General features: G+C 38.9%; 1 protein-coding gene across 5 annotated transcripts in view; it reads right to left on the bottom strand.

The window, feature by feature from the left end:
- eif4g1a (eukaryotic translation initiation factor 4 gamma, 1a) overlaps positions 1-25,021 on the bottom strand; it is a 96,589-nt gene that overhangs the window by 6,532 nt on the left and 65,036 nt on the right. For all 5 annotated transcript variants that reach the window (XM_063045684.1, XM_063045688.1, XM_063045687.1 and 2 more), the window contains 15 exons: positions 24,431-24,604; positions 23,049-23,246; positions 19,399-19,545; positions 9,038-9,274; positions 8,823-8,927; positions 8,150-8,312; positions 7,494-7,597; positions 7,289-7,394; positions 5,878-5,980; positions 4,637-4,965; positions 3,851-3,969; positions 2,199-2,371; positions 1,670-1,795; positions 584-665; positions 395-493 (listed from right to left, as the gene is read on the bottom strand). In XM_063045684.1, coding sequence (XP_062901754.1) covers positions 395-493; positions 584-665; positions 1,670-1,795; positions 2,199-2,371; positions 3,851-3,969; positions 4,637-4,965; positions 5,878-5,980; positions 7,289-7,394; positions 7,494-7,597; positions 8,150-8,312; positions 8,823-8,927; positions 9,038-9,274; positions 19,399-19,545; positions 23,049-23,246; positions 24,431-24,604 — 2,265 coding nt within the window. The remainder of the gene's footprint in view (positions 1-394; positions 494-583; positions 666-1,669; positions 1,796-2,198; positions 2,372-3,850; positions 3,970-4,636; positions 4,966-5,877; positions 5,981-7,288; positions 7,395-7,493; positions 7,598-8,149; positions 8,313-8,822; positions 8,928-9,037; positions 9,275-19,398; positions 19,546-23,048; positions 23,247-24,430; positions 24,605-25,021) is intronic.

Below are 25,021 nucleotides of genomic sequence, written 5' to 3'. Positions count from 1 at the left end.
CCAAAGGTTCACCGCCAACTGTCCAGTTGTACTTTGCTGCAATCCCTTTTCAGGAGTTACTTCTAGAGTAAGTATTTTGGAGATGACACTCTTAAGACAGTGCCATTAATGGTGGTGGAAATTAATCTTTATTGTCAATCATGGTGAACAGCACCAAACAGCATCACTGAGATCTTTATGAAGGAATATTTCAAACTCTTTTTTTAGGCTTAGATACTGTGATGAGATTTGGACAAAGTCAAACATGAAAATTAGCAATATGCTCATGAAGTGCAATTAGCAGCAAAGATGATCATATGAACAGAAAAGATCATATCAATATCAAACCACTTACACTAACATTATTATTCTCTTACTTGAAATGCAAAGCGTGTATAGCTCAATTAGGAAATACCTTCTCAGTGACAAATTTGTTAATATCCTCTTCCTCAGAAAGGAATTCCTTCCAACTCAGTCCTCCATCTCTCCACAAAGAACCTGCCTTCTTTCGGCTCTGTGCAGTTAGATAAAGTATTTAGGGTTTTGAAACTTGAAATTACATGGGTAAGAAAGTACATTCAGACAATAATTTTTTTTAAATTACCATTCCTTTGCAAAGTAAACATAAAAGATCAGCAAGCAGAAGCCCAGCTTTCCCAATGGTGACAAGAGGCTTGGCCACTTCCCTGTCAGGAGGAAATTTAAAAAAACACACATTAATTTCACAAAAAAAATCTGGAGAAGTTGCATCAACATTATCTGAATATTTTGAAAACTTATGTCAATTACAACACTGGGAGACAAGCTTTTAAAAAATCTTTAAAGAAGATCACTGGCAAAATAAAACATTTATTTCCCATACATAACTGCCCTTGAGAGTAAAGGTGAGCTGCTCCTTAAGAGGTTTAACTGAGTGAATGTAGTTTACAGTTCTATAGGGTGGGAAACTCAAGTGGTTAGACAAGATTAGGAACAACAATATTTGGTAATTGACACTACTGACATTGATGTAGCTGGTCTCATTTGGGTGCAGAGTTGAGCGTTGAACAGAATCCCATCCAGACTCTAAAGCTATTTCAAAATACTTAATTTGACCAGCCATTTCAGCCGAAGAACATCGTAGTTTTTTCTATTATATTTTCTTAACAAATGGTGAATCCTTGAACATTGATAACTGGAAGAGATTCAGCAGACCAATGCCACCAAATGCTATCTGGATGTCACTACACTCTTTAGTTAAAGGTGGTCATTGCCTCGAACAAACAAATTGCCCAGCATCTTCATCTGGTGATAGCAGTACAAGCCAGATCATTGATCTCAATGGTGCAATGCAACTCCAAATAGGAATGGAATGCTTACTTAATGGAAGTGCTACATTATTCAGCTTTTAAAAATCCTGATGGTATTTGAAGAGGTATAAGGTGGTTAATGTCCCAATTCAAATTTACCTCACAACCACCATCACAAAACACATCAACTCATCACTTGATTAGTTAGTGAGACCTCGTTATGCCAATAAATGCAGCTATATCTGCTGACTTAACATGGATGCACTTATTAAACTGGCTGCAAACTCCACTGTAACGTAATTTGCTCCCAAAGTTAATATCTCATCGATTCCCTCTATAAACAATGGATTTCATTTTTAACCAGCTGCAGATTGTATTAACACTGCAAAATGAAATGTTACCTGAAAAGTTCTGCCATTGGTATACCTCCATCATGTAGCATATGAACAATTAGTTCTGCAAGATACTGCCATATATGTGGAATATCAATTTCCATATCTTCAGCTATTTCAAGGATTTCACTTAGCCTGTGGTACACAAACAAATCATAAGAGCCCTCAGTGCGGAAATAAAAATATGTAACTCAAACACAGCAGAATACCACCCCACTGTCCATATCTACCTAGCTTAATCTGACATTCATCTTGTTCTATAACTTTTCCTGCCACACCCAATGCACATCACACTCTTCCCCAAAAGCTATTTACAGTCAACTTTTTAAAAAAAATCAAGCCCATTAAGTGCCCGTAATACAGAGGATGAAGTGGAATGGAAAGGAAAAACAAAATAATTGAGGAACCTTTGATCAAACTCTCAGAATTAAAAGCTATCAACTTCTTAAAATGATATAGTTAACAGAATATTTGGGTTAAACTTCATAGAGCATTTGAATCTTGCAGATCCATGGTGTACACGTGGTTCCGTTCTTACCCTTTGTAATACTGTTGCTTTGATAGGGTATCAGTTTTTACAAGTTGATACAAAAGCATTCCCATGTGTTCTCTTGCTATTGCACTTCGTTCCAAAGTTGACTCGACCCCACTTCGAACGAAGATGTGCAATGTCTTGGGTGACTCAAGTTCCTGCACACATTGCAATGCTTCCTAAGAAAGTAAATTGAGATTTCAATTTCCTTTCTTAAATTTCACAGAATATTGTTATAGCAATATGGCAAAATTTCCAAGTGTACAATATTTTTAAAAAATCATCTGTAGCATATTAGAAGATATACTGTTATGATAATGAACCTCAAAATAAAACTCGGTGTTGGCAACATATTGTTATAGAACCTTTAGAGTGAAGATCATTTAAGCAGCCCCAAATGTACCCTTGAACACCTTGTCATTCAGGCAAGAAATCGATGATGTAATCTTAACCTCAATACTAAATTTCCACTTTCTCCCTTCTCACACCCTATACACCTTGACTCGGTTCTAATATAAAATATCCATCATTCTCCTTGATTATACTATCCAAAGATTTCTGGAGTCAAGAATTACAAGATTCACCATCCCTCAGAAGATAATTCTTTCCCATCCACCTTAAATAGGTATCCTCTTATTTTAAAACAATGCTTCATCCTTCCAGATAGTCTTAAGTGATTACAGTAACTTTCATTTTTCTATACTCCAGTGAACTGCTTGAAAATGCTTCATACAATTCCTTTTCATATAACTATGTTGATGACACTCAACTGCCTTAAGATTTTCTAAATATTATTGCCTCCTTAATAATTAATGTCAGCAATTTCCCCACTAATAGACACGAGGTTAACAGGCCAAAAGAGCCTGGGCTTGTCTCCTTCCTATACTGAATAATGGCTATAAATTTCTCTGGCATCTCTCCAGGACCTACAGAATTCTGTTAAGATTATAACCAACAAATTCACAATTCCTGCAACGACTTTCCTATAGGCACTAGAATGCAAGCCATCAGGTTCTGGAGTCTTATGGCCTTTTAACCCCATTAGTTTATCTAATACCCACCATAACTTAGTTAGATATCTACAATATGCACTTTTCTCACCTATTGATATTTATGAAGAATTTCTTTGAATGTCAGATATATTACCTTTTATTTTCTCAGTTCTCTTTAGCCAATCCAATTTATAAACAAAGTGGTTCCCTTTAAAGGTGAGAATACAAATTTCTCATCCTCAAATGAAATTTGAATTTCAGCAACGTAATTTTGAGGATTATTCACTACAAGCTCCAAATTACGCATAATTTATACTTGTAGCCCTACACATTGTGCTTTACACAGTGATTAAAATCTCGCATGATTATTGCAGTACTTTAAAAAAACTCTTGTTAAACAATAGGCAAGTTTACTGATCATTTAGAAGGCTGCAGACACTAAGGTTCTGGTAATCTCTCTGAAATGAGTGGTAGTGCATGTATTACCTATTGACTTCATTGATTTCCAACCCCATCATCTTCAGCTCCATTGATGTGGATTCTGCCTGGAATAATTTTCCACATCACAGAACCAGCTCATTTTCAGTTCACTGATTCTGTGGGACTGCCATTTAAACAAAATTCATACAGTTCGCAAATAATGAACTAGTAAATATCTGTGCTTACCTTCATATCATTAATGTGTAAATATTCTTCAATGATGGCCTTGGATTTCTTTTCAAGTTCTTCCTCAGAGAGAGCAAGTTTATCAGATGTTGTAGATAGCGAGACTGGTTCAAGCTTAACTGGTAAATTAAAAATAATTGGAATAAATTTAATTATTTGAATCAGTACAGCTTCTCCACAATTTAGATCACTAACGTTCAATTTCCATTTTATATTTTTCAGGTACAGACATGCATGCACCTGACATACTGTTCACTGTGCACAAGGTGAAATGCTTCAGTCAATTGTAAACAGGTGAATTTTGTTGTTGGGGATAATGCCAGAAGACCACAGTTTTGAATACAGCTAATAGTATCCATGCACTGCAAACCCCATACAGCACAGGAATAATCAAACACTTGTGAATTAACCGGGTCAATTCTTCAACTGAGATCAGTAAATGACATTTTTAAACAGTGATTTTGGGAAATTGTAGAACAGCTTTCCGGGTCTTCTACACTGCCTGCAACCTGAAAGCATTGTTGGCACACCAATTCACTTGTATCAGGAAAGGACTTGTGCTGTGCTAATGTCCTGGGAAAAGGTCTAAAATCATTTAGGAAAGGAGCAAATTAATCCTTCATTAACCATTAGAATTTAAGAACCGAAACCACTTCATAGTAGAGTAATCCCACAGCGAGTAAACAGCAAATGAATACATAATATTGTATATAGTTTTTTAAAATTATCTGCAAAGGCAACCTTGGCAATATTCCTGTTGAGGGCATCAAAAAGCTGACAATTTACCAGGCTCTTTACTTCGATCTCTGGCATGTCCTCTATCTCTCTCTTCGGTCATGCTGGCTACACGTCTTACTGGCTCTTGAGAGTTTCGTCGTTCTCTTTCCCTGCTTCGGTCATCAACTTCTTTGCTATAGCTTCTCTTGGTAAGTGAAGGTCTGTTGCGATCACTCTTCTCAGATTTCTCAATCCGATCACTTTTGTCACCCTTTTCACTGCGTTCAATTCGTTCAAGCCGATCACTCCTCTCACTTTTCTCGTAACGTTCACTTCTTTCAAACCGGTCTCCTCGTTCACGATCACCTTTTTCACTTCTTTCACGACTTGAACTACTCCTGTTGAATACCCCCCCCAAAAAAAATAAAGATCTGTAAGAACTCCATACTTCTACGCATCTACACATCTCTATTCCTCTCCATAGATGCTGAGTTTCTCCAGCATTGTGTGTTACTAAGTCAGACCGTCCCACACCACAGAGTTGAACAGGGGAAAAAGACAAAATCAAAATCTTACACTAAAGTGGAGTATGGAGCAAGGTAGCTATTTTCTTTCTGTATATCACACACAAGGATACTGAACAAGCCACTTAATATTTTAAGTACATTGCAAGGAATTGTACCCAAGCACTTCCATTCCAAGTTACTTCCATTGCCCTGTGCTATCTTTCACTCAACAAAAATAGATCAGTTCGTTATCACATTTTGAGGGAGTTTTGTCAGGTACAATCCTTCACACTAACAATGACTGTTTCAAAAGATATTTTGTTGTTTCTGTGCTGCTTGTGTTTCATATTAAGAGCACACTTTCGGTAAAATTTAATATACAAGTTGTCTCTCCCATTATCCCATTACAATCATTTGGGTTATGGAACTTCACCCTTACAGAATTCATAAATCATAACAAATTTGAGATATGAAATAAAATTACTTAGGGAATATGTGCAAGAAGAGTCTTTCAAAAGACTAACAAAACCTGCTGGAGATCTCAGCATTTAAAATAGTGCATTTTTTTTGATGCACGTATAAAAATCTTGGTAAGGCATGTAATAATACAACTCTCCATAAAAAAAGCTGCCTGAATGCTTCATGTTCCTTAAAGGATTTCCAAGTTAAGTAATCTCACAGTAGCACAGTCAAAAGACATTCATTATGTATTTCTATCTCAGTGGAAGTCCTGCAACAAAACATGCAAAATGTGCAACAGATTTTAAAAGGTTAATTTTCCAGTGATCAATTCTCGTGACTTGCCTGGATACAACTCTTCGTGCATCAACATTATCTGTGGACGATGACTGCTGGAGAGCCGAAAATCTATTCAATGTGGCTGTGGCTGGCCGTCCTGAATCCACACCTAAATGTACGAATTCGGTACTATTATAAATCAATGTGCATCCACTGCAGTTGATTGAATGAGAAATAACCTAATTAAGATGTTCAGTATGACTGATACAGAGATTCTTCCCCCCCCCTTACCTCAAGAGGAGGGAATAATTCTTAAAATAACTTGAAATAGTCCACCCTCACAAATAGCACTCAACCCACAAAGTCTGGAAAAACAGAATACACTCCAATAGAAATACAAATTCAAGACATCTGTTTATATTTATGAAATATAGGATACACATTCAAATAATAAATTATTAAATAAGGTAGTCATCATGAGTGAGCTGGCCAAAAGCAGTTTATAAATCTTCTTGGTTCAATATACTGCCCTTTTCAAATTTTATGCTACAATCAAATTAAGCACCTATAATAGTTATTGCTCACCAAACTGATACAATAAACTATGCAGATAAACTGGTAGTTTGGATCTTGGTTTAAAAGTAGAAATAACAAATTTTCATGAAATACAGCAAGTAGCAAGTTAATCTGAAAAGAGGCTGAATTTACTCATCTTTATGATAGATGTGGTGAACATTTACTTATTACAAGGCAAAAGGCATTTTTCTTGAGGCATGCGAGCCCCCAGAGCAGTTACTTTTTAACGTCTCCTTACAGCCGGCAACTTGGCTCTTTCACAGGCTATCAATTCTCCTTTGATTTTATTGCGCCGAGCTACACTATGGGGTCATTTATGATAACCAATTAACCTACAAATATATCCCTGGAAAGGAGGAAAACAGAGCTTCCAATGGAACTCCATGCAGTCACAGGAAGATTGTGCAAAATGCACAAGACAGTAGCCATCAGGATCAACTCAGGTCCTTGAAGCAATGTGGCATCAGCTGCAGTGCCTTTACCGGCACAAAGCATTTTCTTTTACGATGATACTGAAACATCATTTTAGACCACACACTAAAATAGAGGCATTGCTGGTGTGCTTGTGCCAAATCTAAAAGTGCCTCTGGAACATATGAATTACAGGAAATGGAGTAATTTAAAATTTAAAACCAGAAGACAAAATTGGCTGACAAGAAATAGTTTTTGCATTAGTCAATTGACTTTTCAATCATTTTGAGTATTTAGGTTAATGTTTGCAACTTGCTTACTCTTAATTCAGGAGCTTAATTACTGAAAGACTAGTGCAGCTGTAACAGCATTTAATTACACACATCAAAGGCAATTCTTCCAATAACTCCAGCATTGAGAAAGGGGAAAGTTCAAACTGTTTCTATATTGGCCATAGTCACTTTCTTACAATATTTAATCTTGACGTTACCTGCATCACTAGGTTTGCTTCCAGATCCACCACTGCTCCCTTTAACCCAACCACCAAGTCGACCTGCAGGTGCTAGCACTTGATTGTTGTAATCCATAACCCCAGCCTGTTTTGTATGGACAAGGTAAAGAACTCAAGTTATTAAATACAATTAATGATGGTTATTTTTAAATGCAAGTTACATTTCAGGAAACAAATGCCTTACCTTACTGATCTTACTTAATCTACTGGTATCAATAGGCCTGCTGCTTTTGGCAATCGGTACAGTATTCCAGCCTGCTTCATCAGTTCCTTGACTTCCTCTACCACCTACACACAGCAATATTTTATAATTAAAAAACAATTGTATAAAACCCGTCAGATCACACACAAAACTGGTTTACATGTTGTTAGAATAAGCAACAGTCTTAGGTCTGTGTGCAGTTTAAACAGGTGATCAAGAATACCATTTAAACTGACAAGTTGTTTTTATCATAGACCAATGCATACAAGTTCAGCAGATTCATTCAAGAGTTGAAAAATGTCCTTTTTCAGCAGACACAATATGCATGATGGACAGTGATTTGCAAAGGTTGGACCATAACAGTCACCTGATTACTAGGAAGGTACCAGTTAAAGGCATACAGGTATTGGAACCAAAGTCAAATATTCAGAAGCAAGATTTGTGAAAAGGGGAAATGACTGCAGTAAAATATCCAACAGATTCTAACAGCCTACTTTAGAATTAAACCAGTCATCCACAATTCAATTCAGTTTTCTTGATGTGAAATGTTCCAAACTAATGGAATAAAATAGTTCCAGAATAATGACTACACATAGAAATGAAGAGAGAGTGCATATCAGCAACAGTATTGAACTCACCTGTACTACCACTACTACCTCCACCACCTCTCCTTTTATCTTGCTTAGACAGCAGCTGCTGTTGTACTCTTAAATGCTGTTGATGCTCTTCTATCTGAGCTTCTCTGTGTATCTGTTCTAATGTCTTGGGTCCCTGATCACCTCTTCGAGGCACCCAGTTATTCTGCAAATAAACAATTCAATAACTAGACATTTCCTTCCATAAATAACATTATTTTCCACTGCAGTACCCAAAACATCTATAATCAATAATTTCAACCAATGCAATCTAGCATCAGAGGAAACATGTCGATTCAATTATGCGTTGGAAATACTACCGTACAGAAATGTTATAGGCTCAATGGCTTTTTGTTGGCTGTGTTGTCCAAAACCAAATAATTGCAGACATTGAGAAGCTGACACTAACTAGATTAGAAAAGTTTTCATAACCATAGACAGACTCTGAATAGGTTTAATATAGCACCGATCTGCCAGATAAAACAGAGTAATTTAAATGTTGAATTTTGAAAAATACTTTGCTAGCTCAGACTATATATTGTCTTTGTCAATAAAGTTAACATTTCCCAATCTACTGCCTTATGAAATGCTGCAGGAAAAAAAATCAGAATGGAGGTTTTTGTTTACATAATAGATAAAGATCATTCACCAGCTTTTTAAAAAAAATTTAACTCACTTGTCGCAGATCAATTACATCTTGTACCATAAAGCGAATTCTAGATGAAGTTTTCCTTTCTTTGATAATTTTTTCCATTTGGTTAAAATATTGATCCATCCTAGGCTATAAAATACAAAAAGGTAATATTTTCTGCATAAAACAACCAAATACATCTAGACCAAATCATTCATGCCTTTTCCACCATATATTTAAGTAAAATTTCTTAAACTTACTTTGGCTTTTTCAAAATCCAAATCTTTGCCTATCGTAGTTAACAACCTACATAGGCACTCTAGTGATTCCTCATCGTGATTCTTTAGCAGCTTCACTATACAGTCATGCATAATAGGTTCTGTCAACATTTTTAGTTTGAAGAGTTCACCAATAAACTTGATATTGCCTAGTGATCGTCGCCTGGCTTTATCTCTGGCATCCTTTAACTCCTCTTGGAGACGAGTTTTCTCTTCAGACTGAAATGGAGAATTAAAGGCAATTTTAGAGGACAATAGTAACTCGGCATAGAAACAGAAGACTGTCAGTGCCCATGAAAATATATCACTGAAATTGGATAGAAGGAAGGAACTAAGAGAACCACACAACTGTAGTGGCACAGTAATTAATTACTAAATTGTTAATCCAGAGATTTAAAGGATCTAGTAAATTGAAATACAATAAATTAAACAAAAACAGTGATATTAAAGCAATGAAGTAATAAGTCATGGCTGAACAACTGGATTGCTTGTTTTTTTACATCTTAGCTGATTTAGCCGCACCCCTTGGGACCAACATCCAAGACCATAAGACATGGGAGCAGATTTAAGCCACTTGGCCCCTTCATCTGCTTAGCCATTCCATCATGGCTGATTATTCCTCTCCACACCATCCTCCTGCCTTCTCCCCGTAACCTTTGCCGCCCTGACTAACCAAGATCCGATCAGCCACCACTTTAGCATACCCAATTACTTGACCTCCTCTGTTGTTTGTGGCAATGAATTCCATGGATTCACTACCCTCTGGTTAAAAAATACCTTTTCATTCCTGTTCTAAATGGACATCACTCTATTCTGAGCCTGTGCCCTCTGATCCTAGACTCCTCCAGTATAGGAAACATCCTCTGCACACCCACTCCATCCAGGCCATTCTATATTCGATTGGTTTCAATGAGAACCCCCACCCTCATTTTTTAGAAACCAGCGAGTAGACCCAGAGCCAAATACTCCTCGTACATTAACCCCTTTATTTTCAGAATCATTCGTTGGAGCGGGCCGCGAATGAGAGGGTGCTGAGTGAAAGGGCTTTGGCTCAACGGGCTTCGGCGGAGACGGGAAGAGGCTTCCTGCGACTGTTGAGTCTCATAGTAATGGAGTAAATTACAGTTTTTTGATATTTAGTACAAACAACAGCATTAGAGATATGCATCTAGGATTAGTGTTGTGCTTGGAGTGCCAGATGTGGGGACCCTGGGAGACTCCCAGCCTCCCCAAGGATTACATCTGCACCGGGTGCACTGAGATGAGGCTCCTGAAGGACCGTGTTAAGGAGCTGGAGATGGAAATTGATGACCTTCGGCTAATTAGGGAAAGTGAGGAGGTGATAGATACTACCTATAGAGAGGTAGTAGATAGCACCCCTGTGGCAGTCCCCCTCAGAAATCGATATATCGTTTTGGATACTGTTGAAGAGGCAGACCTGACAGAGGAGGACCACAGTGAACGAGGTTCTGGCATTCTGCCCAGTGCTGAAATCAAGAGAGCAAGAAGAAATGCGGTAGTTATAGGGGATTCCATCGTAAGGGTGACGGACAAGAGATTCTGCGAGTCAGACAAGGATACCCGGATGGTGTGTTGCCTCCCTGGTGCCCAGGTACAGGATGTCTTAAATCAAGTCCAGAGTATTCTGAGGAGAGAGGGCGAGCAGCCGGAAGTCTTGGTACATGTTGGTACCAATGACATAGACAGAAAAAGAGAGAAGGTCCTGAAGAAAGATTACTGGGAGCTAGGAAGAAAATTGAAAAGCCGGACCTCCAGAGTAATAACATCAGGATTGCTGCCTAAGCTGCGCGCTAATGATGGTAAGAATAGCAGAATTAAGCAGATGAATGTGTGGCTAAGTAACTGGTGCAGGAGGCAGGGCTTCAAATTCTTGAATCATTGGGATCTATTTTGGGGAAGGTATGACTTATACAAAAAAGATGGATTACACCTGAACTCAAAAGGTACTAATGTCCTGGTGGGATTGTTTAATATAGCTGTTAGGGAGGGTTTAAACTAAGTTGGCAAGGGGAAGGAAACCAAGGTGTTAGGGTCGAGGAAGAGGAAAATAGAAATAAGTCAAAAATACTGTGCAGCAAAGATGGCAAGAAGGACAGGCCAGTGAGTATACAGGATAATTTGCTGCAAAATAGAAATATAGCAAAATCAACAACAGATACTGATCTAAATGTACTGTACTTAAATGCACGCAGCATTAGAAATAAAGTGGATGACCTTGCTACACAGCTGCAGGTTAAAAGATATGACATTGTGGCCATCACCGAGTCATGGCTAAATGATGGATGTGATTGGGAGCTGAATATCCAAGGATACACAGTGTATAGGAAAGATAGGAAGGTAGGTAAAGGGGGTGGCGTGGCCCTGATGGTAAGTAACGATATCAAATCAATAGAAAGAAGGGACATAGGATCAGAAGAGGTAGAATCCTTATGGGTAGAATCAAGAAATGGCAAGGGTAAAAAGACACTAATAGCAGTTATATACAAGCCTCCAAACAGCAGCCGGGATGTGGACTACAAGTTGCAGCTGGAAATAGAAAAAGCGTGTCAGAAGGAAAATGTCAAGATAATTATGGGGGATTTTAATATGAAAGTGGATCGGGAAAGTCAGGAAGGTAATGGATCTCAGGAGAGGGAGTTTGTAGAATGCCTACAGGATGGCTTTTTGGAGCAGCTTGTCCAGAAGCCCACCAGGGGACCGGCTGTTTTGGATTGGGTGCTGTGTAATGAACCTGAGGCGATTAGGGAGCTGGAGGTAAAGGAACCCCTTGGAAGTAGTGATCATAATATGATTGAGATCAGTTTCAAATTTGACAGGGAGAAGCTGGCGTATCGATATTTCAGTGGAACAGGTGTATCGATCAGGTGTATCGATATTTCAGTGGAACAGGGGAAATTACAGTGGTATGAGAGAGGAACTGGCCCAAGTCGATTGTAAAAGTAAGCTAAATGGAGGGACAGCAGAGCAAAATGGGATGAAATTCCTACAAGAAATAAGGAAAATGCAGGAAAAATATATTCCAAGAAAAAAGAAAATCATGAATGGAAAAATGGCACAAATGTAGCTAACGAGAGAGGTTAGGGCAAAAATAAAAGCAAAAGAAACGGCATACAAGGAAGCAAAAATTAGTGGGGAAAATGAGGACTGGAAGACTTTTAAAAACTTACAGAAGGAAACTCAGGAAGTCATTAGGAAAGAAAAGATGAATTATGAAAGGAAGTTGGCGATTAACATAAAAAAGGATACTAAGCGGTTTTTTAAATATATGAAGAGTAAAAGAGTGGCAAGAGTAGATATGGGACCGATTGAAAATGATGCTGGAGAAATTATAATGGATAACAAAGAGATGGCGGAGGAACTGAATGAGTATTTTGCATCAGTCTTCACAGTGAAGACATGAACAATATACCTGATAGCTAGAGATATCAGGGAATAGAATTAGGTACAGTCAAGATTACTAGAGAGAAAGTGCTTGGGAAGCTAAGTGGACTAAAAAATAGATATGTCTCCCAGTCCGGATGAGGTGCACCCAAGGGTTCTGAAGGAGGTGGCTTTGGAGACTGTGGAAGCATTGGAAATGATCTTCCAGGAATCAATAGACTCTGGCATGGTTCCGGAGGACTGGAAGGTCGCAAATGTAGTTCCGCTATTTAAGAAAGGAAGGAGGCAGCAAAAAGAAAATTACAGACCTATTAGTCTGACATCGGTAGTTGGAAAGATATTGGAGTCAATCCTCAAGGACGAGGTTATGAAATACCTCGAGGTGCATGACAAGGTAGGCCGAAGCCAGCATGGTTTCATGAAGGGAAGATCCTGCCTCACCAACTTATTGGAATTTTTTGAGGTAATCTCGAATAAGATTGACAAGGGAGAGGCTGTGGATGTTGTGTATTTGGATTTTCAAAAGGCCTTTGATAAGGTGCCGCATATGAGGCTGCTAAATAAGATGAGAGCCCATGGAATTATAGGAAAGATATTGAAATGGGTGGAGCATTGGCTGATAGGCAGAAAGCAAAGGGTGGGAATAAAGGGATCCTATTCTGATTGGTTGCCGGTTACTAGTGGTGTTCCACAGGGGTCGGTGTTGGGGGCACTTCTTTTTACAATGTATATTGATGATTTGGATTATGGATTAAATGGTTTTGGGGCTAAGTTTGCGGATGACACCAAGATAGGTGGAGGAGCAGGAAATGTTGAAGAAACGCCAAGGTTGCAGAGAGACTTAGTCAGTTTAGGAGAGTGGGCAAAGAAATAGCAGATGAGATACAACGTTGACAAATGTACGGTTGTACATTTCGGAAGAAGAAACAATTGGGCAGATTATTATTTGGATGGGGAGAAAATTCAAAAATCGAAGTGCAAGGGGACTTGGGGGTCCTCGTGCAGGATACCCTGAAGGTTAACCATTAAGTTGGATCGGCGGTAAAGAAAGCGAATGCTATGTTGGCATTCATTTCAAGAGGAATAGTGTATAAGAGTAAGCAGGTGTTGATGAGGCTCTATGGGGCATTAGTGAGACCTCATTTGGAATACTGTGTGCAGTTTTGGGCCCCCTATCTTAGAAAAGATGTACTGATGTTGGAGAGAGTTCAAAGAAGATTTACGAGGATGATTCCTGGAATGCAGGGGCTAACATATGAGGAGTGTTTGTCGGCTCTTGGATTGTATTCATTACAGTATAGAAGAATGAGAGGGGATCTCATAGAAACATTTTGAATGTTGAAAGGGTTGGACAGAGTAGATGTGGAAAGGTTGTTTCCCTTGGTGGGTGAGTCCAGGACAAGAGGCCATAGTCTTAGAATTAGAGAGTACCCAGTTAAAACAGAGATGAGGAGAAATTTTTTTAGCCAGAGAGTTGTGGATTTGTGGAATTCGTTGCCACATACAACTGTGGAGGCCCGATCAACTGAGGATGTTTAAGGAGATTGACAGGTATCTAATTAGTCAGGGTATCAAGGGATATAGGGAAAAAGCTGGAAATTGGAACTAGATGGGTGAATAGTTTAGCTCATGGGGGAGCTGTGGAGCAGACTCGATGGGCCGAATGGCCTTCTTCTGCTCCTTTGTCTTGTGATCTTGTGAATGCCCTCTGGATCCTCTCCAATGCCCACACATATTTTCAGAAATAAGGGGCCCAAAACTGCTCACAATACTCCAAGTGCAGTCTGACCAATGTCTTATAAAGCCTCAGCATCACATCCTTGCTCTTATATTCTAATCCTCTTGAAATGAGTGCTAACATTGCATTTGCCTTCCTCACCACTGACTCAACCTGTAAGTTAACTTTCAAGTAATCCTGCACAAGGGCTCCAAAATCCCTCTGCACCTCTGATTCCTGAATTTTCTCCCCATTTAGAAAATAGTCTTTGCCTTTATTCTTTCTATCAAAGTGCATGACCATATACTTCATTAACCATTGTCCAAGTCCCTTTACAGACTCTCTGCTTCCTCAATGTCACCTGCCTCTCTACCCATCTTTATTTTGTCTGCAAATAGCCAGGAAGTTGACAATTCCATCATCTCAAATCATTGGCATAGAACATGATAAGAAGCAGTCTTTATACTGACCCTTGCAGAGCACTAGTCACTGGCAGTCAACCAAAATAGGCCACCTTTATTCCATCTCTTTGCTTCCTGCCCATCCTCTACCCATGCTGGTATGTATTCTGTAATATCATGGGCTCGTTAAGCAGCCTCATGTACAGCATATTGTCAAATGCCTTCTGAAAATCCAGAAAACAACATCCACCGACTCTTTAGTCTATCCTGCCTGTTATTTTCGCAGAGTTCCAACAGATGTCAGACAAGATTTCTCCTTAACAAAACCATGTTTACTTTTGATTACTTTATCATGCACCTCCAAGTACCCTGAAATCTGATCCGTAATAATAAGACTCCAACAGCTCCCAACTATTGAAGTCAGGCTACCTGACCTTTAATTTACTTTCTTCTCCCTCCCTTGAAAGAGTGGTGTGACATTTGCAATTTTCTAGTTCTCTGAAACCATTCCAGAACCTAGTAATTCCTGAAAGATCAATACCAATGCCTCCACAGCATCTAAAGCTACTTTTTTCAGAACCCTGGGGTGTAGCCCAAAGCTCACATGCCTTTCCTAAAAATACTCCTTGCATTGAAATACACATCTAACTCAGACCACTATTCAAATTTCAAGGTTGTAGATGGTGACATATGTAATAAATGAATTTAAACTTTGAACCATGCTTAATCTTTCAATTGCAGACTGCATGTAGGCTTAACAACATCATGTAGGCCCTACAGCCCTCCACTATCTGCTCTGGGGCTCTGGTTCCCAGCCCCCTGCAACCCCACAAAGATACTAATTATCCTCCAGTTCAGATGCAAACCATCCCTTCTGTACAGGTCCCACCTTCACTGGAAGAGCGCCCAATGATCCAAACATCTGAGGCCCTCCCTCCAGCACCATCTCCTTAGCCACATGTGACGAGATTCCAAATGGTAGGGTCATTTATAAAGTCAGGAGGTATGGGATCCAGGGAAATTTGGCTGTGTGGATTTAGAATTGGTTTACTCAAAGATAAAGTTTGGTAGTAGATAGTCACTGACCAGTGGTGCTCTGCAGTGACATTTAAGAGACTCTTAAATATGCACATAGATGAAAGAAAAATAGGTGGTTATATGGAAGGGAAGAGTTAGATGGATCTTGAAGTTAAAAAGTTGCACAACTTGGGCTGAAGGGCTTGTACTGTGCTGGAGTGCTCTTTGTTCCACTGTTTTATGTCTCACAATACCTCAAGTATTCAGAGGAACACTCACAATGCACTGGAGGAACTCAGCAGGTCAGTCAGCATCAGTTGAAAAGATTAGTCGACGTTTCGGGCCGAAACCCTTCATCAGGACTGAAGGAAGAACTTTGGGGAGGGTTTGAAGAATGCTGGTAGTTGAAAAAAACAGTAATTTGAAAGACAAAGGGGTGGGGGAGGGGAAGCAGGGAGGTGATTGGCAGGAGAACAATGCGCAGTAGTAGGAGGAGGCAGAACTATGAAGGAGGTGATGTGAAATAGGGATAGAGGAAGGGAGGGGGAGGGAATTACTGGAAGTTGGAGAATTCTATGTTCATACCAAGGGGCTGGAGACTACCTAGACGGTATACGAGGTGTTGCTCCTCCAACCCGAGTTTAGCCTCATCATGGCAGTAGAGGAGGCCATGTATGGACATACCTGAATGGGAATGGGAAGCAGAGTTGAAGTGGGTGGCTACCGGGAGATCATATACCGTCTAGGTAGTCTCCAGCCCCTTGGTATGAATATAGAATTCTCCAACTTCCGGTAATTCCCTCCGCCTCCCTTCCTCTATCCCTATTTCACATCACCTCCCTCATAGTTCCGCCTCCTTCTACTACTGCGCATTGTTCTCCTGCCAATCACCTCCCTGCTTCCCCTCCCCCACCCCTTTGTCTTTCAAATTACTGTTTTTTTTCCCAACTACCAGCATTCTTCAAACCCTCCCCAAAGTTCTTCCTTCAGGCCTGACGAAGGGTTTCAGCCCGAAACGTCGACTAATCTTTTCAACTGATGTTGACTGACCTGCTGAGTTCCTCCAGCGCATTGTGAGTGTTCCTTTGACAACAGCATCTGCAGATTATTTTGTGTTTACCTCAAGTATTCAATTCACTGGGCTATTCTGGGATACCTGGAGGTCACAAGCACGTAAATACTTTATTTGAACTTAATGGCGGATAATGTCACGGTGAACAAACACATGTAAAAATCACTCTTTAAAACCATTCAGTTTAAAAAATATCTTCATCAGCAGAGCAAAAAGTGCGAACATTTTTGATCAAGTGTCGCCAATGTTAAATGATACTTTACTTTCTTGCATCAACCAAAGAAATGAAAGACACAATGAACTTCAGTTACATCTGAAATAGTGTTAAGAATTAAATTACCTAGATACTAGTCAAAGACCTCTCAAACAGTAAAAGGTGTAAGTAAAACTCTAATAACTCAGACATCAAGCCTGCATTTCAACCATATTTAGAGTTGATAAGCTCCAAGATAACCAGAAGACAGCTATAATTAAAAATGCAACGACAGGAATGCAGCACTATTTATAACCGACAGAAAAAGCCATGCACTACCTATGAAACCATCTTACAAGTAGTAGTAGTAACGCTAACAACAGGATCAGTGACAACTACTACCTCCAGTTCCCTCAAAGCTCACATGAAATAATTACATTTTAAGAAAGGGATTAGAAGCTGTCAATTCCCTAATAAATTTGAAAATAGAAGGAAACAAATCATTGCTAGAAAGTATAGTTCATTTCTCTGCAAGTTTTGTGGCACCTTAAACCAAATCACCCAAAGAAGCAATATTAACAGTCATAATACCCTATTGACTACAATATTTCCTCCAGTTTATATATATTGTCCATGCAAAACAATTAAGAACCGTAGAATAAATGCAGCATTCTGTTCTTGGATTTTGAAGGTTACTATCAAAATACACCAGTGTGAGGACTGCTGAGATGGCATTCTTGTCTGAACTGCATCCCCCATAATGTGAAGTGACTCTCAGCTTTAACACAGCAGTCAAGAATCATGATATCATATGACTGCATGTTGCTACGTAAATGCAGATGGCTAATGCAAAAGCCTTGTTGGTGTCACAGTTCCCGATTCGTCACATGATCATTGATCACACTAGATAGCTTGGGTGAAATGAATCAGATCCTTAATATGGCTTACGCTATCCTATTTCATTAGTGCAAAGCAAAGCCATCAGAACTATCTTGTTTACTTTATGCTTGAACAACAGACTAATGCTCAACTTATTCAAATAATATTCACTGAGTTTGCATGATACTTCTGAATAAATGGTGAAATTTTGGTTATTCTTAGCTCAGCGAGTACAACTAAGCTATATAAAAAAAACTGGAAGCTTGAAAATGAATGAAAAGAAATAATTTCAAATGAAGTAGCTTTATCAGTTGTATTTCACATCCACTCAAGTTTGTCTCATTTCAATACAATGCTATTACCAGCACAACTGGGCAAAGTGAAAAGTGTAAGGAAGGGGCCATATACACAGAAGTATACAATCAAGCAGACTGGCAGCTGGAGAAATATATTGTCAAAAAGTCACTTTAAACTTGTGATTTTGTAACAAAGGAAAATGTTCAACTGGGAACAGCCATTTCTACAACCATAAGTAAAGAGAACAGGTGGGATCAAGAGGAAAGGGAATCCTGTCATTGCAGCATTACAACACACTAATCTTGACATGAGACTGCATGTTCAGGGTTGGGGTGAGAGAAGGGGCATATCCACAAGTGAGTGATTGGGTCATTAGGAAAGAGGGTAATAAAGGAGGAGCATTATGTACAAAGGATGAAATACAAATGTGATGTTGCTGTAGAGACCAATGGAGAAAAGCAGTTAAGATAATCTTTTGTTTCCAAATTGCATTTGGTAAGCAGCAAACATGGAAATAAAAGCAAGGAAACCATGTTTAAGTCTTCAAAGCACTAATGAAGACTTAGCAAAAAAGAAGAAATCCAAACTATGAAGAAGCACAGGTGGATTCACAGCAGAATGTAAACGTGCAAGTAAGCAAGGGCAAAACAGATGACATGACATAATGTACGTAACTGCAGGAACAGAAATGACAATGTTGCAACCAGTTGACAAAAAGACCCTGGCAGAAACATCTGTAATCAAAGACAGATTTCAAGCAATTTGTAAAACAAAAAGTTTGAGCAAAAGCTTGCATTTTAATGCAGTAAGCTGTTAAAAACTGTACAGTGGAATTGGGGACAGAATTCCTTTAGCCTTGGTAAAGTAGGAATGATTGAGACTACTAGATAGTTGTTGACAAGATACACAATAGAATGAACAAATGGTTTTACAAGGATTTTGCTTCTGCCCAAAGCTTGAACACATGCATACAATTCAAAGTTGCAAAAACTGAACAGGTAACAAATCACAGAAACTGCCTGTAGGACAATGTATTCAGATACAAGGAAAACTGAGAATTGAAATTTATGAAAATAAAGTTGGCAACTTAGGAACCAGATGAGTATCAAGGGCAAATTAATCATTATTATCTGCAAACATTGATATTTTAGCTTTTGAAGGGATTAATAAAATGTACAATTACAAGGCTATGCAATTAACTTTGTTCTATGAACATATTATTAACACAGCACTACTAGATCAAAACCATATTACGCATCCAAAGTACCACACAAGCAAACAGAATTACTATTGCACTGTTTTTAAAATATGGGTCGCAATCCAAACCAAAAAGATTCATTTATCTGAATTTTTAAAATTTATTACCGTTGTTGCAGCATCAATTTCCTTCTGTTTTTTGTCTATTACAGCATCATCATCTTTATCTTTTTCAAACTCCTTCTGACATCTGTTCAAGAGCAACTTACGGAAATTTACAGTTGCACCAGGTTTGTCAGGGATTGGTACTTTCAACTGTTGAAAGTGCAAATTAGAAAAGAAAATCCAGTAAGCAACATTTTAAATTACACACCATATACTCTTAACTTTGCAAACTCCACATTCAATACAACTGGCCTTTGGAAAATGACAAAAATCACCCCCTACATAAAGTACAACATCCAGTGAACTGAAATATTAACCTATCATTGGGTTTATTTTTGCACTTCAATAATGGTTATATAACAATAAATGGAAATGTATTAACAGCTCTACAGATCAAAATTTGTGTGCCACGGTATTCCTGGATTTAATTGATAGAATCAGAGGGACAAGAGGGGCAGGTGTTGCATTGCTTGTCAGAGAAAATATTACAGCGGTGCTCTGGCAGGATAGATTAGAGGGCTTGTCTAGGGAGGCTATTTGGGTGGAATTGAGGAATGGGAAAGGTGTAGTAACTCTTATGGGGGTGTATTATAGACCACCAAATGGGCAGCAAGAATTGGAGGAGCAAATTTGTAAGGAGATAGCAGATATTTGTAGTAAGCACAAGGTTGTGATTGTGGGAGATTTTAATTTTCCCACACATTGACTGGGAAGCCCATTCTGTGAAAAGGCTGGATGGCTTGGATTTGTCAAATGTGTGCAAGATAGCTTTTTGGAGCAATACATAAAGGTACCAACTAGAGAAGGGGCAGTGTTGGATCTCCTGTTAGAGAATGAGGTAGGGCAGGTGACGGAGGTACGTGTTGGGGAGCACTTCGGGTCCAGTGATCACAACACCATTAGTTTCAATATAATTATGGAGAAGGATAGGACTGGACCTAGGATTTGAGATTTTTAATTGGAGAAAGGCTAAATGTGAGGAGATGCAAAAGGATTTAGAAGGAGTGGATTAGAACAATTTGTTTTATGGGAAGGATATAATAGAAAAATGGAGGTCATTTAAAGGTGAAATTTTGAGGGTGCAGGATCTTTATGTTCCTGTTAGGTTGAAAGGAAAGGTTAAAAGTTTGAGAGAGCCATGGTTTTCAAGGGCTGTTGGAAACTTGGTTCGGAAAGAGAGAGTTATCTACAATATAGGCAGCATGGAGTAAATGAGGTGCTCGACGAATATAAAGAATGTAAAAAGAATCTTAAGAAAGAAATTAGAAAAGCTAAATGAAAGTATGAGGTTGCTTTGGTAAGTACGGTGAAAATAAATCCCAAGTGTTTCTACCGTTATATTAATAGGAAAACAATAGTGAGGGATAAAATTGGTCCCTTGGAGAATCAGAGTGGACAGCTATGTGCGGAGCCAAAAGAGATGGGGGACATTCTGAACAATTTCTTTTCTTCGGTATTCACTAAGGAGAAGGATATTGAATTGTGTAAGATATGGGAAACAGGTAGGGATGTTATGGAAACTATGATGATTAAAGAAGAGGAAGTACTGGAGCTTTTAAAGAATATAAAGGTGGATAAGTCTCCGGGTCCTGACAGGATATTCCCTTGCACCTTGAGGGAAGTTAGTGTGGAAATAGCAAGGGCTCTGACAGAAATATTTCAAATGTCATTAGAAATGAGGATGGTGCCGGAGGATTGGCGTATTGCTCACGTGGTTCCATTGTTTAAAAAGGGTTCTAAGACTAAACCTAGCAATTATCGGCCTGTAAGTTTGACGTCAGCGGTGGGTAAATTGATGGAAGGTATTCTTAGAGATGATATATATAATTATCTAGATAGACAGGATCTGATTAGGAACAGTCAACATGAGGAAGGTCATGTTTGACAAATCTTACTGAATTTTTTCATGAGGTTACTAGGAAAGTTGACGAGGGTAAAGCTATGGATGTTGTCTGTATGGACTTCAGTAAGGCCTTTGACAAGGTCCCACATGGAAGGTTGGTTAGGAAGGTTCAATCCTTAGGTATTAATATTGAAGTAGTAAAATGGATTCAGCAGTGGCTGGATGGGAGACGTCAGAGAGTGGTGGTGGATAACTGTTTGTCAGATTGGAGGCCAGTGACTAGTGGTGTGTCTCAGGGATCTGACTGGGTCCAATGTTGTTTGTCATATACATTAATGATATGGATGATGGGGTGGTAAATTGGATGAGTAAGTATGCAGATGATACTAAGATAGGTGGCATTGTGGATAATGAAGTAGGTTTTCAAAGCTTGCAGAGAGATTTAGGCCAGTTAGAAGAGTGGGCTGAAAGATGGCAGATGGAGTTTAATGCTGATATATGTGAGGTGCGACATTTTGGTAGGACTAATCAAAATAGGACATACATGGTAAATGGTAGGGCATTGAAGAATGAAGTAGAACAGAGGGATCTGGGAATAATGGCACATAGTTCCCTGAAGGTGGAATCTCATGTGGATAGGGTGGTGAAGAAAGCTTTTGGTATGCTGGCCTTTATAAATCAGAGAATTGAGTACAAGAGTTCGGATGTAATGTTGAAATTGTACAAGGCATTGGTGAGGCCAAATTCGGAGTACTGTATACAGTTTTGGTCACCGAATTATAGGAAAGATGTTAACAAATTAGCGAGTGTACAGGGAAGATTTACTAGAATGTTACCTGGGTTTCATCACCTAAGTTACAGAGAAAGGTTGAACAAGTTGGGTCTTCATTCTTTGGAACGTAGAAGGTTGAGGGGGGTCTTGATAGAGGTGTTTAAAATTATGAGGGGGATAGATAGAGTTAACCTGGATAGGCTTTTTCCATTGAGAGTGGGGGAGATTCAAACAAGAGGACATGAGTTGAGAGTTAAAGGACAAAAGTTTAGGGGTAACATGAGGGGGAACTTCTTTACTCAGAGAGTGGTAGCTGTGTGGAACGAGCTTCCAGCAGAAGTGGTTGAGGCAGGTTCGATGTTGTTGTTTAAAGTTAAACTGGACAGCTATATGGACAGGAAAGGAATGGAGGGTTATGAGCTGAGTACAGGTCGGTGGGACTAGGTGGGAGTAAGAGTTCGGCACGGACTACAAGGGCCAAGATGGCCTATTTCCGTGCTGTTATGGTTATATGGTAGTATAATGGTTAGCTCGAGGCCATTACAGCTTGGGGTACTAGAGCTTCAAGCTCAATTCCAATGTCCTCTGTAAACAAGTTTATACGTTCCTTCCCATGTGCCTGTGGCTTTCCTCTGGGTGCGCTAGTTTCCTCCTACAGTCCAAATCCATACCGGTTAGGAGGTTAATTGGTCATTACAAATTGTCCTGTGATTAAGCTAGGGTTAAGATCGATGGGTTGCTGGATGGGGTGGCGTGGCTCGGTGGGCCAGAAGGGCCTATTATGTGCTGTATCTAAAATAAATAAAAGCAGCTTCACTCTGCATTTTTAGAATGATTCACACAAACTGCTTGAAATTCTACTGAAGAAATTTTTGAATCCATTAAAGATGTGTCCAAAACCCAAGTGTAAATACTTCGCAGCTGAAGAATAATATTTATTAATCACAGCAAAGGTTTCAGCTACTACATAGATTAAATTGGTGCTTTCAAATTTCCTCTGGTTACACTTATATTCCTAACTATTAAAAGGGTACTTACAGTAGTAAGACAGCGGCACATGTTGGCATAGGCAACAGAGAAGTTTGGTTCTGAGATTGCTTTTTCAAACACCAGATCAATAACACCTTTTAGCCTTTCTTCATTATCAATTGTCAATTCTGCAACTTGTTTCATCAACTGCTGGAACATCTGCGGTGTCAGTTTATTCAAAATACTGCGGACCTTACGGAACAGCTCCTAAACAACAAAAACAATTTTAGACTTCTCTAGCTAAACAATCACAGGAATAAATGCCACGCTTTTTGTGTATACAATTTTTATAATTACGTTCATTAATCAACCTATAAATAATGATCTGGGGTGTGATTCAGCCAGAAACTTGTAGTCCAAGGAAAACTTCAGAATAGGATGAAGACTTACTTTTCACTTGATGTTATGGACCTTAGCAAAAAAGGTGTTTCTCAAGTGAGGAAATAGGGCTAGGAGGTAGGTGATTCATCACTAGCTACTCTTGTAGCACTTCAGGAAGAAAGCGACCAGAGTAAGTCACAAAGCAACTCAATGGGATAAAATGCTCATCAGAAAGGGATCTACTTTCATTAAGGCAAGTTCAAGGAGAATTTCAATTATGGTAGAAAATAAACCCCATCATACACAAGATAGGTCATACACAAGATAGGTATTTTCACCCATAAGCTTAATACAGCACATCCTGCTTTGAATATCATTTAACTGTCAATTACAGGTCTGCAGTATTAGTCAAACGACAGATTCAGAACATCCTACTTCTATGCCAAATCTTGCTTACAAAATATAATGTGATTCCCTCAATGCCACATACACAATTTAAAACAAAGGTTAATGGCAGTAACTTGGAAATCAACATGCTGTTTTACCCTGAATCCATTTTCAAGATTGCAATCCTATGTGGTAAGGATCACATTAATATTTCAAGGGCCCACCCTATTCTCTGACCCTGAGCTGCCTCTAACTCCTTACAGTAACCAAAATGGAACAAAGGCACAATATTGCCAAATATCCAATCAAACAAATGGAGTTTATTTTTGTAAGAACAGCTTGGCAAAATGAGAGAAAATATCAATGCCGCAATTATCTGGCAGCAGTCACAGATCCAACCAGCAGAACAAGCAAAATTCACCCACCGCTTCGCAAATCAACATAATCATGCTCCCCAAAATCAGGGAGTTGAATTAGAAAGCTGATCAACTCAGAGCATCTCCCAACTGATCTCCTGTAATCAAACAGTCAAAGCCTGCCATTTGGCTGCTTTAAAAAGATTTTTGTAATTATTAAAATTCATGTTCACCAGATAATAACTTGAGGATCAGAGGGAATATCAACATCTAACACAAAATCTAAAAATTCTGAAGTAGGGTGTCAGTATTTTTTGAAGTGGTTACCTGTGTTTTTATCATCTCTGGGTCATCCTCATCAGGTTGCTTTTTCACTGAAGGTTTCCAAGCATGTTCTGCTTTCTTAAGTTGTATGTCATCATTTAGGGATACAGTTGCAATAATTTTACGAGGTTCCTTTCTCTGGCCTGGCTGAGATCTTCGTGGGCCCACACCTGAAGGCTATAAAAAAATTGAAAATGCACACAACTGGTCTTTGAGGGAAAATGCTTCAATGTGTTCGCACTGAACTATTAATTTAATTCAAATAGAGGCAATTCTGAACTGCACAAAATTAAAGAAAAAAATGATCAAATAAAATTAAGACATCATTTTAGACGAGCAATTTAGAATAAGTGAAATAGCAGACGTTCCAATATATTTGGTTTCTCAGCAGGTTGGACTATGATTAACCTCACACAGTACTTGACAGTGCTTATTCAGCTTATTCAGCATTCAGCCCAAATGAGGAAAGGGAACAAATAAGCAATTTTGCCCTTGTGTTTTGGAAATAACTTACATCAAGTGCCTCTTGGTTCAGGAGGATATGATGCAAGAAAGAACTAAATACCTCAAGCTCACAGTACAATATTAAGAAAT

The sequence above is a fragment of the Mobula hypostoma genome, chromosome 4 (assembly GCF_963921235.1).
Source record: "Mobula hypostoma chromosome 4, sMobHyp1.1, whole genome shotgun sequence".
NCBI classification, from domain to species: Eukaryota; Metazoa; Chordata; class Chondrichthyes; order Myliobatiformes; family Myliobatidae; genus Mobula; species Mobula hypostoma.
Note: the sequence above shows the minus strand (reverse complement) of the source record. Positions and strands in the feature narration are given on the sequence as shown.